The sequence below is a fragment of the Athene cunicularia genome (assembly GCF_003259725.1).
Source record: "Athene cunicularia isolate RWA chromosome 9 unlocalized genomic scaffold, athCun1 chr9_part1, whole genome shotgun sequence".
In the NCBI taxonomy this organism is placed as follows: Eukaryota; Metazoa; Chordata; class Aves; order Strigiformes; family Strigidae; genus Athene; species Athene cunicularia.
Window position 1 is genome coordinate 17448245 of NW_020799110.1, and position 15106 is coordinate 17463350.

At 38.8% G+C, this 15106-nt stretch overlaps 1 protein-coding gene across 8 annotated transcripts in view; it reads right to left on the minus strand.

Moving 5' to 3' along the window:
• Positions 1 to 4898: 4898 nt before the first annotated feature.
• The window catches only part of ZBTB38 (zinc finger and BTB domain containing 38), a 24762-nt gene continuing 14554 nt past the window's right edge, over positions 4899 to 15106 (minus strand). For 7 of the 8 annotated variants that reach the window (XM_026854625.1, XM_026854620.1, XM_026854619.1 and 4 more), the window contains one exon: positions 4899 to 8741. In XM_026854625.1, the coding sequence (XP_026710426.1) occupies positions 5169 to 8741 (3573 nt within the window). In that variant the 3' untranslated portion in view covers positions 4899 to 5168. Of the gene's footprint in view, positions 8742 to 14051; positions 14222 to 14891; positions 15014 to 15106 lie in introns of those variants that run through there. The other variant, XM_026854617.1, reaches the window with a different exon arrangement.

Here is a 15106-nt window from a genome sequence, read left to right on the forward strand (position 1 = left end):
GGCGGGCCCGCCCTTGCGCCGGCGGCCCGGGCCCGGCACCGGCCGCCCCTCGGGGGTCTCGCAGCTCCCGCTGCGCTTCCCGGGGCGGGGTCGGCCCCTTCCGCAGCTTGCCCTGACGGCCCGATCCCCTTGTGTAGCCCTTCCAGGGGCACGTTAAACGCTGCCGTTTACCATATTAACCGCATTGAACGGCTGAAACGCGCGAGGGAGCCGGTTGCTTCCATTTCTGCTATGCTGGGTGCCCGTCTCTGAGAAAAGCACCCGATGGCTTCTGTTAACCGAATCTTCTCTGCTGCTGCTTGTTCGCGTTTGTTGGTTAAGCCACGTAAGAAATGCCATAAAACGAGAAGGAAATGGTTCAGCTTCCATGGCTGCCTGAGAAAGCAGGTGTAGTGCTGCCTGCGGACTGCAATGAGCAGGGCTTCGCTCACCGCAGTCCTAAGACACCTGAATGTGTTGGTAGACTACAGATAATGCCCAGCAGCTGCTCACCTTCATCAGGAATTAAAGGGCCTTTGGATCATGTTTTATACCAGTGTTTCTTGAAGAGACAGATCCTAATGCGAAACTCTGGGATCTTGCTTCCATCTGGAGTTCACCTCAGTCGCACATTGGTGGTGGGCATAATCCTCCTGGCCACCAGCTGCAGGTGGTGTGTCCAGTTTGGTGACGCTCAGAGGGCCCACACTGAGGGTACATCAGCCTCCAGGCTCTGTAGGCAGAGTCTGGTAAAAGCCTTTACTGACTGACATGTCCTCAAACAGAGGTAGGTCAGTGGGCTAAAGCTGTTTCAAAAAGCAGTTTGAGGACTACGATTTTCCATTTGACACCTAGAAAGCCCTCTTCAGTCTGTCCTTCTGTTAAAGCAAAGTGAGGTCTGGAAAGCTTCAGGTCAGCATCTGTCATTTGTCTAACTGAAGTCCTCTGCCATGGTACCATCTTTTATTTTCCCTCACACAAATCTTGTAATTATTGTTATGATATGGCATTGAGCCACATCATCTGAGAGTTAGGCACTGTTGTGTCTCATTCCTTGGTGGCTTTTCCTGCATCCAACATCTCCCCTGCTGCCCCTGCCCCATGCGCCTCACTGCAGCTGGGGAGGACAGGTGGGTGTTTAAAGGTGGTGGGTGGAGGGTTGGCAGGGAGTAAGCTGCTTCATCACGCCAGTAACGGGTGTATTTGTATGCATGCATAACCCAAATCTGCACAAAGACATGAGTTTGCATAAGCTGAATTTTAACCTGTTAGAAATGAGAGGTTCCTCTACAGTACAAATTGAGGACTTGATTATCTACAGTTAGCTACTTAGGTTGGCTGCCCTGTCTGACTGGTGGCTGGTGAACTGAGGCTAACCTAGGCAGAGTCAGGGTTTTGATCTGAGAAACGTAACAGGGTAGCACTCCACGAATGTAGATGTATGCTTAAACTGTGGGTTGCAACATTTTAAAAGTTAGGTTGTGTGATTCTAGTTCTTCCATACTCTCTCAAAAGTTATTAGTTGGAGCTTACCGTTTTAACTCAGTTATCAGCTTCCTTTGAAGCACAGACCTCCTATCGACATTATCAATGCAACTTTTAGTTTTACCATTATCTAATTACTGACACACCATTTATTTTAAAAGTGCCTTGTTTTAATGTGACATACTATAGTCAGAATACTGTTTCAACTGCGTAACATTCATTTTTGGTCTCTCTCAAAGTTACATTTTAGGAGCATCTGTATGGCAGGTAGCTCTGCTCAACTAAGGACAGTTAAAACATTGCTGTGCTAACTTGCAAACTTAGGGGAAAGATGTCTTCATTTAACACTGAAGATGTAAGTAAGGGAATCTTCGCTCTTGTGAGATAACCTTTTATTGTCAGCCAAGGTGCTGAATTGTCAGTGATAATTGCTATATTAAGGAAGTTTTGAACAAATAAAAGGAATGATGACACTTAGTGGCTTACTTTGTATACCTCTGCCTGTAGTTTAGCTGCGTCATTTTATCTCATTACACAGAAGACATCAATATCATTTGCTCTAATTTTGGGTATGTCATAAATGAGGATTGACTTACATTTTGTCTAGATGTACAAGCTTTGAGATGATCCACTTGTCTTTTTAATTATCTTTTAAAATAAGGAAAAATAAATTTGTTTTATGTAGCAAACTTCTAAATTTTTTTTGGTTAGTTACACATCTCTCCTGAGGACCATCCCAAAATGACCTCTATAATTTAGCTCAAATTTGTTTTTTAATGCAAGTTACAGACTAGTGACACCTAGCTGAAAGGGGAAGTACTTTGAATATGTGTAACCTTCTATTTTGTATGTATATTCACATTTCCTTATGCAATTAGATATTTGCATTCTGAACTGTATTTTTTGACAGTAGTCCCAAAAGATTTGAAGTACTGTTTAAAACACACAATCTACACAGCAAGGTTACTACTAATTGAAGAGAATTTTTAAAGTTTCAGGTCCTCATGAAAACATGTTTAAGATGTCACAAAGTATTAAACACAGTTCACCTGTCTTCCCAGTCCTTTAAGATACTGTGCAGACAGACTCTGTTCACCTCAGCATTGTGTTCACCCTTAATGGTATAATGCCAGGAGATACCATCACTTTCCTTGAGCTCTGACGTGTTCTCAATTAACTGTTTTGACCTTAACGAAGGGAATGTTTGGTAATGGTGTTGCTTAATCTTCTAATTAGAAGATACATATCTCTGGATCTTATAGATTATATAAGTATTGACCTAATTTAAAAAATGGAGAGACTTACAGAAAAATATGAAGATGTTATTTTAATTAAGCAAAAACAGAGTTATAATCACTCTTTCTAAAAATAAAATTAGACTCTTTATCAATCCTTAACATCTGCATTTAATATTTTCTGCTGAACAAAAATACAGATGCCATTGTGTAGCAAATTACAGTCTTTGACAACGTATAGTATTTACCTTCTCTTACACTTACTTTAATTCTAATTTGGTCATTAATACTTGACTCATTACTGCAACGTGTTACTTGTAGTAAAAGTGCCACAATTGAACTATAAACATGACATTGCCATCTTAAAACTGCTTTGCTATAAACTGTAGAGAATATACAGTTACAAAGTCATTGTGTTTTTATCAAAATATACAAACCCCCCCCAAACCTAACACAAGCTATCAGTATTTTTCTTATGAACTATACAGTTATATAAAATATTTGTAAAATTATCTTTATATTTATAAATATTCTACCTTATTTGCTTTGGTCTATAATTATCATCATACAAGTCCACTTAGAAGATATCTTTGTGTACTTTCTTTGAAACATTGTAATAATTTCCTGTGTTTATTCTTCTATTATCCTTATTTAAATGGAACCAAAGCTGCCATGAACCCAAAATTTCTCAAGGGGTTCACAGCATTCACCAACGATAGAATAAGTGGACTACATTATTACTTCAATCAATACTGTATTATCATTTCAACTGCAGTTTTATTGTACCCAAGCTATAGTTTCTTCTAAAAATATTCAATAAGACGAAGTAAACAACCTGTGTACCATATTTGCACAAAGAATGAAGTTGAGGATCACTAACCTTTGTCCTGACTTAATTTTTTAACACTTCACAGAGATGAATGGACATGACTAATTGGAAATGCAGATACGTTAAAACAGAGCCCTATCATACAAAATGCAACTTGTAGACATACACCCTCTTTGACTTTTAGAATTTCTTCACCTCAGTTAAAATTAATCATGTTTTCACAAAATAATATTAATTATAATGTTTTGGTGATGTCTTTCAGAAACCTTTTCTCCTGATTCTTAGCAAACCATGAAGCCATAAGGGTCATCATAACCCTCTGGTGCAGCAGGACGACAGAGGCAGAAAAGCCAACACTCCTCCCTCCAGCAACTTGTTCCAGACACCTCTATGCTATGGGCCCACAGTACTGGGCCAAGGGATACCACACCGCCGCCTGCCTGGGGCCAGATGCTGGCATGCTTAGGGGGATCACTGAGAAGGGAAAACCAAGGTTAGATGTTGTATTTAAGGCATGGGGATGACAGAGAACCCCACAAACTGGCCCTATCCCTGTTTATACACAGCAATTGCCTCAGGGATATATACGGAAGCAAGAATCTGAGTATTTACCTACTCCTCCCAAAATCAAAGTATTTATGGGGAGTGGCTCTGTTGGTTGTTGTCCAGGCATTATTCCAGGATGAGGAGGAAGACTGTCTAAATCTCCTCTTCTTCTGCTGAGAAGAATGGTATTTCTAAAAGACAGGAGTTGCAGACCCACCAGGAGGTGGACATTTATATACAGGATTTCTTTAAGCTGGACTGTTTCATGAGAACAATTTTCTTTAGACAAATGCACCTGAACAGCTCTACCAGGCCATCGACATTGGGATCGATGCAGTTTGGAAGACTGGCTAATGTGAGTTCCACTGAATCTTAATAAATGTCTCAGATATCATAAATCTGGAATACTTTCTACACAAGCACTCAGACTTAATGGTTATTATGGTAATTACAAAACTGAGTATGAAAAGGAAAAGAAGTTTAAAGTCCTGAATATGTTTTGTAAATGTTGAGTTACAGAAAAGCACACCAGAACTCAACTGTACTTCAGCATACCCAAGTTCATTAAACATTTCTCACCTTCACTTTAGAATACACTAGATTACAATTGTTTATAAACACATTACTTTTTGCTAAAAAAATGCAATATATGGTTTCTGCAGCAAAAATTCCTTCTACAGAGTACACTGTGAACCTACATACTTATTTTGCCTAGAACGATTCTGACTCAAAAACAGCACTGTAAAATAGTTCAGTGACTAGTTTCCTGTAATGCTAAGTAGAAGGATTTTGGTTGGTTTTGTTGTTGTGGGGTTTTTGTTTTGTTTTTTTTTCCTTTCTCCCTCTCTATATGTTAGAAGTCTATTGTGGCAAAAGTATTTTGGGTCTTTCACATTAAGTTTGTATTATTGCAAATACTAGGTTTTCTCTTCTGTGTTATTTTTACTTCTTTTGCATATATTGACACATTTAGATAAGATATATTTGATCTTAGTAAATGATACTAATGAGTGGAGATGTTTCCCCGTTTAATGCATCTGTGTTTACTCCAATATATAGTTTTGGATTTTTCTTCTCTTTTGCACCACTGTCACTCAGAGTATAACTTCTGGAGTTACATTTTGTATACTGTTTACTTCACTTCCTTCTGACCTGAGGAAACGTGGATTTTCCAAAAGTTTAGTACTTTCATTGCAAAACTGTTCTTTTCTATCTTGTGGACCTGAACTTTTGAATAAATGTTTCTTCTGGTGCATTCCCAGAGCAGCTGCTGTCTTGCAAATTTTGGGGCATTGAAAGCAAGCGTATCCTTTTCCATTATGCTCACGTACATGCCTTTGCTCATGGTTCCTCTTGGTAGAAAGATACAAGAAGCTCTGAAAGCAGAACTGACAGTGGTAGCGTTTTTCTCCAGTATGAATTCTTTCATGTATTTTGAGTGTTTCATTTAAAGTGAATGCCTTATTACAGTATTGGCAGACAAAGTCTTTTATACCCAGGTGAATACGTTCATGTTTCTGTAGATTTCCAGGAACTGAGAAACATTTACCACAGGTTTTACAAGTGTAGGGCTTTTCCCCAGTGTGACACCTCATATGCATTTTTAAAGTGGATGGACTTTGAAATTGTTTTTGGCATAATTCACAAATGTAAGGCTTTGAAGGAGCTACATGCCAGTGCACGTGTTCTTGAATTTCTGCAGTGGAAGACTGATCTCTTTCACAGAGCTCACAATGAAGATTAGGCATTTCCGTGTTCTCTTCCTGACTGATCGCCTTTTCCTCGGGAGCATTCCTGAGTGCATACTCTCGACTGCTTGTGTTGGGGCTTTCCATAACAGTGTTCTTGCTTCCATGCTTTTTCCTCCATTTGGTCTTTTTCATTTTTCTTAACTGTTTGGATTTCTTTTTTGGTTTGTAATTATAATAGGGTCTCCAGGGTTTATCACTGGAGTCCTGATCACTTACGTCATCACACATTTCTGTCAGCTCCAGGCATTCTGAGCTACATAGCCTAGATGGGCTTCTTTCTTTTATTTCCATTTCTGATTCCTCAATTAGGTTGTCCTGCTTGGACTCGTGTTTAGATTTTCGGCCTCTTTTACAAAACAGCTTCGATCCTAATATATGTCTTTTTACAATAGCCTCATTACCAATTTTTACTGTTATTTGACAAAGAGGTGCAACATTGCTGTCAGTAGACGTTCCAGGTAAGGCAGGCTTTGCAATGTACGTTTCAGTTTTACTCGATTCTTGGACTGTAGTAGTTGTTTTGGTAGATGAACCTCCAGATCCTGTGACATGCTGCGTATCCTCAGCTGCTTCTGCTCTGTTGTACGGTAGTGGTTTCTTTTTCTCCTTAATAGTTTTTGATTTTGTAATGCACTTCCCATAATTATCTGACCCATATTTACAATCATCATTTACAGATTGACTAGGTACATTATTTGAACACTCTGTCTTACTGTTTTCTACAGAAGTGACTGTTTTACTGTGCATTATTACTGATGAAACTCTGCTACTGTGCATTATAACAGAGGGTGCAGAACTGCCATAACTGATGACAGAGGTTGAATGTTCATTCACATTAGTTAAAGATACAACTGAGGAATCACACTCCTGAGAACCAGAGTCATTTGCAGCAGTTGAAACTCTTTTTTCAGTTGTGAAAAAGTCCCTCTGCAAGTCAGAATTTAAGATACCTACTCCCCAGGAGGAAGAATTCTGAGGATTTGTAGAAGATGCTGTATCGTTACATGAAGATGTATCCAAGGCAAGAGGTCTGTTGTTTGCAATTATATTACTTTGAAAATTCAGAGGTTGTAGATCAGAGCTAAGAGAACTCGGAATGAAGCAGTTAGAAGAAGCAGTTTCGCTAACCTGGCTACTTGTTTGAACATTTTCATATGAAGAATTTCGGTAGGACTTATAAGGTAGTCGCCTGCATTTCATAGGTAAAAGTCGATAAAGTTTGTATGGGTACATACTTGGTTTTAAGCCTCCATTTGCTGTCTTTTTATTTACTGAGAGACGATGGTCAATTGCATGGAAAGACTTCTGATGATTTTTTAGTATATAGTAAGTCATGAAAGTCTCCAGGCAGAAAATGCACTGATACCGTCTTTCTCCAGTGTGCCAGATCTCATGCCTGGTGCGATACTCAGCTAATGCAAATACTTTATTGCAGTAGTGACAAGGGTATGTTCTTCTCCATGAATGCACGTTTGCATGTCTTCGAAGGCTAGACAGTGTTACATAACTGCGCTTACAAACAATGCAAGTATATAATATCTGCCCATCAACGACTTTAACCAAATGATCTGTCTCTGGTAAAGTGCAGTTTGCGTTAGAATAATCAGCAATGCTGTTTTCAGACAACAAAGACTCTGCATTTGCATATGAACTTCCATTCCTTCCATCTGTAGCTGTATAGTTATCTGCAAAATTTTGTTCATTTCCACTGTGAACTGATAAACTACTTGATCTCATGCAGACTTTTTCATGACTTTCCAATATATTTAGATTTGCAAATTGTTTGCTGCAATATTTGCATATGAAAGTCTCCTGATGCTCTGAATGGAGCTGAAGATGAGTACTGAGTAACGCACTGTCATTGAACGACTGTGCACAACAGTTACAACTGTAAACAGGTGGAACGACAGTTGCCACAGATCCAGAGACACTAGCAGAATTGTTTTCCTCTTCTCTAGATAAATGGAAATCTCCTGCTTTATTTTGAGGTTTTGGAAAGGAAATAATTGTCTGATCAGTAGCTGCTTCATGTTGGGCTTCTGTAGTGGTTACTGTAGAAGACGGTACTTTTGCTATAGCCAAACCAGTTCCCTGGGGCTTAAAAGCAGTCTTAGCAGTACTACATGCTTGTTTTCCTGGCTGACTGACAGGTGTAGCTTGGAGATTTTCATAGTGGTCTTCACCCATCTTGTATGAAGGGCTGCTATCCTGCTCAACAAAAGGTGTTCCTTGAAAAGTATCTCCCCCGGAAGACACTGCATAAGAGTGTTCAGCCAGCGTACTGGCTGGCTCAGCATCCTTGCAAACCTCACTTCTGTCGATGTTGGGAGCTTGTACTGTCTCAGATACCTTTTTAAAGCTTGCCCTCAAATCAAGTGGAGAAAACAAACTGTTTTCTGTTTCAAAAATTGAGAATGCATTTGTAATTCGTGGTCCATTTGTCACAGCAGAGTCTTCGTGTCTCTTTTCATGCTTTTCCTCTTTGACAGTCCCTTTTTCATTAATACAGTATGCATATGGGCAGGGGGAACTTGAAAAATTAATATCTGTAAGATCTTCTAGAAATGATATTCCCAGTTTTTTCCCTGCAGCTGCAAGGTCCGTTACAGTCTCCTGCCTCTTAACAACTACTGTGGAACTGTAGATGTAATTCAGTATTTCTGTAAACACTTCAGCTTTGAGATCATCTAACTCCAGTACATGGCCTGAAATACAGATAGTACGACTCCAAAAAATGTTTTTAAAGTAAAGGCTTGAAGCTGCCAGCACATTACTATGGGCTTTAAATTTGGTATCTTCCACAATTATGGTGACATCACATAAAATACCCCGAATGCGCTGTTCATTTAAAATGGAAAGAACAGTGTCACTGTGGAAGTCGTCTTTGAGATCCTTTGAATGGGACATGACTGTCATCTACAAGAAAAAAAAAAAAGAATATATTTAGAAGGCGTTTTTCATCCATTTCAAGTTTATAGTTCTATATTTCTTTCATATATTTTTTAAATTTATTAACTTTGAAATTTTAAGAATAATTTTGCCAGAGCATTTTAGGTTGAAGTCGTCTGAGGTTGAGTCACACCAATACTGAAGGTAATCTATGTACAGTTCAAGGATGCAGGAACACCTGTAGCCCCTGAGCAGGAGGCAGAGGATCTTCTCTGTCCCCGCACGGGTCTGTCACCCACCTCGTGCCTTTCATTGGGGACCACAGCCGCCAGCTTTCTCTTGTGCCAGCGGGTGCATCTGCTTAGGTTCACACTGAACGACTCACTGAACCCTTGAGGTAATTCCCCCAGCATGCGGTTGAGGTATTTGGTAGACATTAAGGGGAAGGCTGAATTGCTGTGGTTCTGTAGATACTGGGGACTTTGTTTTCTAGGGCGGTTTGTCAGACAATGATTTTACAACACAACTGTTGTAAATACCCTTATTAAGCTGATATTTAAAACAGGGATCAGAGATCCCATGCAATAAAGTTTCAATTACAGGATAAGGCTTTATAAACAAACTGATGCACAAGAAACACAATTTTGTTAACAATAGTGGAGTATGTATAACACTATTTACACTAACAGTATTTTTTTAAATAGTGATTACATTTTACTAAATAGTTTACACTAAAATAACTGAAAGTTTATAAATAACTGAATTTATAAATTGAGTGAACAAGTAATGTTTTTTCTTCAGTTAACAGTTTAGATTTATAGTGTTCACACTTTGTAATTTGATTGTTCTTAAATTTTACCAAATAATATTTAATTGCAATAGTAAATACCATTAATTAAAAATTAATGGTTAATTAATAACATGGCAAATTAATAATAATAATGTTTAATGCTCACAAAAAAAATGTTTAGATCAGCCAGGCTGTTCCTGTATGAATACAGTAGTTTATTTAATTGAGATAAAAGAGACAAAATAGGAATGAAAAATAGACTGAAAAAATGGATTAATTTGACAGTAGGTATCTGGAGAATATCTGACTTAAACAGATGATTATTTTGTTTTGTCTAAATTCAGATCTGTACCATATACTGAGTTTTGTTCCCTTTTTTCCATCTCAGAGTAGTGTTTTCTACTACTGCCCATTTCTGACTTCAAGTCATGAAGAGATAGTAGTCCTACTGGCACTAATCAATTACTACAGTAAAAAAAAAAAGTCTATTTATTAAAGACCTTTTTCTTTCACCTTGTGGAATCGAAAAGCACCTTAAAGAAAATGACAAACTACAGATATTTTGTAAGATATGTTAAAGTAGTACCATACTGCAGTGCTCTAATTAGTTAGGAATACTTTCTAAATATTCCATCTACTGCTCAAAACTTAAACATTAAGCTTGAAAATTTTTATTATGACACTTACCCTTCCATAGTTTACATTAAAAATATCAATATATTTGTTGACAGGTTTGATCCAAATGGTGAAATAAAGGGTTAACCCATATTCACTAAGCAATGGCCATTGAGAACGGATTGACTCTCTCACTCAAGCTATTCAGAAGTAATCCTGTCTAGAAATTAGAGTCTTTATCACAAAATACCATGGGACAGACATCCTTGCTCTAGCTAATCTAGTTACACTTGGGAAACTTTATCACAAATCCAGCAGCTACTTTACTGCAAATCAAACTATACAATAACCAGTGACAACCTTACTGTGAAGTCAAACACAACGAATATGAAAAAGATCACAATTTGGTACACTGTGGATGAAGCTTAGACGTAAAGTTTGTGCTTTGCACCATGGCCACTGTTTCCATCAGAAAGGTATTGTCTATACAAGTGGCCAAAACTTCTAATACAGTTTAATGGCTGAGAATTTTCAATGCACAGAATTCAGAAAAATCAAAATTGCGATTCACAAAAAATACTTCTGATGTTTACATATGCCACAGATGTCAAGAAATTAATTCATCAGTATAAATGTGATAGAAATGTAGACATATTATTTGGTTATCTGGTTGCTCACAACAACTGTAAAACTATATGCATTATTTTGCACCTGTAAATCTTAAAATCATAGTTTATCACGTGTTGATATTTGCCTTAAAATAAGAGGTATTTATGCCTTTGGAGTGATAACCTGACATTCACAGTAGTTAGGTATGGTTATCTGCTTTGGTTTGGTATCTGAAAACCCATATATAATTGTAGATGGTTTCTAGTATAGAGTCCTCTACAGAAAGAATACTGACAAGAACACTTTACTTCAAGCAAGCAGCCACTATCCCATAATTGATTCTTTTTTCTCATTGACAATGTCTGAGATTACATCTGACTTGCTCATGTGATGTGGTATTAGGAACCAACTGTCAGACATCAAAAACATTTCACAACAGGAGCTATTGATAGAGTTATTTCCTGAGTATAGGAAATAAATTATGTCAACTCTACCTCCCAGTGAACTGCCCCATAGGAACTTGCCTGTGTTTTTTCTGTTTCTTTATTGGAGACAGATGGTTTTAGTTCAAAGACACATCATCTGACATATAGTTAGCCAAATATATCAGACTGCTGCTTCTATAATGTTGCGGATGAAGGTATCTCACACTGTTATGATTTAATAGCAATTTAAGATTAAGGCTGTGAGGCAGATCAAAGGCTAAATTTTAGCAGCACTTAATAGTTGATTGATTTAAAGATTAGCAAAGGGATCTGGTAAAATATGTTGATTAAAATAGCGACGTGATTACAGGTTCAAGAATGACAAGATTCACACTAACTTACTACAAGGTATTCTGAACCAAAGTGTACATATATATGTAAAACAGAAGACATACACACACAAACAGCACAAAAATATTTGGCTGTCCAGTGAAGTATATATAAATAGCCACACCTGTGAAGGCAGATGTGCGTAGTTAAACACATGGATAGATTCAGAGGTAGATGGAAGAGCCTAGCCTATAGTTAACATTCCCCTTTTCTCAAGTCTGGAGCAAACACTCACAGTGCATTGGTATTTTTTAACAGGCGACAATTGAGAGTCAGGAATAAGTCTGACTTTACCCTGGCCTTCCGTTCGCGTTGTGGGCAGATGATCTTCAAACTTTGAGAAGTCTGAGCCTGAGAGGTGTCTCAGCTCAGGGGTGATGCTGGTCACAGCCTGCTGCCACCCAGAAGAGCTCAGAGGGTCTTGCTTAGAATCGCTATTTATAGGGTCCTGGATATCTGACACCTGTCAGGTAATATTCCATTTCAGCTCAGCTCAGATGAAGAGATACTCTGGTACTTCCCACCAGCTATGCAGGCCTAGAACTTGCTAGATTATGAAGTTCTGGTATCACCCCTTTTAGGCCACGACCCACCTACAGATGCACTGGACTGTCAGGAGGTGACTGACTGTCATTATCGTTCCCAAGTGATAGGGGAAGCAGGAGCCAGGTACATTAAGGGGGTGCCTTAATGCTCTGGTCTGCTGCCTTTCACAATCCATCTTGGGTTGGTATGTGGTCAGGAGGGGGGAACAGCACCAAGCAGCCCGGGGCAGGGGGGCGGGGATGGGGACTACACCACCACATATACTAAGAGGCATTTATAAACAAGGCCTACAAACCCAAGTGGTTTTAGTAGAAGTTTTTCTTATTCAAGTAACTACTTCAAAATTTATAGCCCTAAGGAGAAAAGAGAGTATTTTCAGCATCTACCTGCATGTACACAGACTGCCATTTTCTGTAGTCCTGGATATTTTGGTATGCTCTGTAAAATATCAAACTAGATTCCTTGTGTAAGGGCTGTAGAAACTATCATTTGCTATTTGGAGGGTTAATTTTTTTTTTTGCTATGTGCTAAACCATCTGCTATGTATTTCATTGGAAAGTCATACAGAAAAACTGCAGAGCAAATTGATTTTCAGAGCCAACACTTTTTGCTCTCTGTCTCAACCTAAGCATTCCCCAAATAGTTCCTTTATTCATGTGTGTAATGATTCTCTACTGCCTTTTATCTTACCTGTCTTGCTTCTTGCATTTGTGAGAAATGTGTCTGAAATGCTATAAAATCAGAATGCTCTACCTAGCACACACATAAATGGAATAGTTTTGGAATATTTTACATTCCATTTGCAGTTCATACTGCAAAAGGAAAACCTACTCTTCAGTTTCCAAGGGAGCTCTGTCTACTGAGACCAAGAGCACACCGACATCAAGCTTTTCAGATGAATTATTGTTATTATTATTGAATATTTTCAATTAAAATAACAAAGTCCACTTGGAATGTTACTATTCTTCTGTATTTTTATTATAGAAGAAATTATTATTTGGAAGTGATGCCCAAAACATATATAAATACCATTTGACCTATTAAAGGTCAAAAACTCTTCAGCCTACTAAGCCATCTTTTTTTGACACAAGTATGTGTGTTATTTTGAAATTTTTTACTCTCACTTCAGACATAAATAATTTCTTAGAAATCTAAACAGTACCATTGTAGTATAACTTTATAATAGTCTTCGGTGCACCTATAGGTAATTTCAGTTTCTGAACAGCAGAATTTTTGATGGGGGGTTACCTTACCACTTGCAGATTTTCTGCGAAGACAGTAACAAACTTAACCTATCGTTAACAATTATTAAATGACGTTGAGAAACAATATTTAATTATGCATCTGAAACTTAAGTGTAACAGTCAATTGGTTGATGAAACTATGTTACCTTTGCCGACATCAACAAAATACCACTCCATGACAATAGTCACAAGTGAAAATAAATAATACTAAAAGTTAATGGAAAGATCAGAGACTGATGCATCCAAATACAAATTTGATTACTTATGCCTCACAGGTGACCCTGCTAATTAGAGCAGCCAACTGTACACAGATGTTGCAGAGGAAAGAAACTGCTGTTAATTCTTACATTGATAGTACTCTGAATTAAACAAAGATATCACAATGAGTTTTACTGGCCAATGAATACCAAATATAACAAAAATAAAATTTTTTACTACCTACTGCAATCTAGGAATGCTTTTTTTTTACTTCTGCAGCCCACTGCCAGGCAAGTGTACCCCATTACATAAAAGATTCTTTTATTTCACTTTGGCCACCTAAATTTGAAAGACAAGCTAGTGGCATCAACAAAAACCCCATAGGGCCAGTTGTTAGTATCCAGACAAAATAAAAAATAGCAAAACACTTGGTAAAGTGTAGTAACAGTTGTCCCTCTATTTTCTTATTCCATGCATTTTTACTGGGATTTTAAAGGAGCTAATATTTTCTGGTACTTACCAACATGACATTATGGAAACATGTTCACTCCACAATTTTCTTATGTTCAGTTTCATTCCACTCTATTACCATACTCTGAAGGCTTGCTCTCTGCTTTGCTTCCGGCCTGTTTCCCCAGCTAAGACAAACATTCATCTGTGTCTAGCTCTCCTAAAGGGCACCATTTTGTTCTAAAGCAGAAATAGAGCTAGGCATCACAAACAAAACAAAACGCAAACAAAACCAAGCACATACACACTACATGTCCCCCAGCTCTACTATCCTGACTGCCCCCCTGGAAACCTACAGTCCAACATCACTCTTATGATGGTAGCTCCGTTTTTTTATAGAATCGCTCCCCAGTCCTGTCTGGGCAGTACAGCTACACAAGGTTGCCCCGAGCAGGGTATCTATCTTCAGTCTCCTCGCGGCCTCAGGCACGCTGGGAAGTTTTAATGATGTTTAATTATGTTTAATAGCTGCAGTGGTGTATAGCTTAGTGCTCCAGTCTACATAGCTACACATTATTTCTACATTTGTATTTTCTCTTTTAGACTCTCACTGCTTGCATCTTGCCCTATTAACATACCTTTTCTACGTTATAGCCTTATAGGCATGACAAACTTAAGTTTTTCCAGCCTTGCACCGTTTCCTCTAATTCAGACAGCTGGGGGGTGGGCGGTATTTATCACAAGAATATGATATTGGTATTAGCAGACCTCTGAGGCCCCCAGCTGAAGCGTTCTTTCAGAGTTGTAATTCTTCCCTATTATCAGCGTCCCTAACTCCATCTCTCACTTCCTACTTTACAGTTTCTACGATCGTTTCTGGCCGCATGGAAAACACCCCTGAGGACCTTACCAGCGCTCGGCGCAGGCTTGCGATTTTTATTAGGGGTGTTTCTCACTTCGGAAAACCAAGCGCGGCCTGTCTCTGCAAGCGGCCTCTCCGTCACCGACCTGTCTACAAAAGTACCTGCGCACCCCCCGCGGCTCCCCGCGCACGCCCGGCCCTCGCCGCTACCGGGAGGCTTCGCCCTTCCGCCGCGGCGCTTCCCCCGAGCTTCCCCCCGCGGG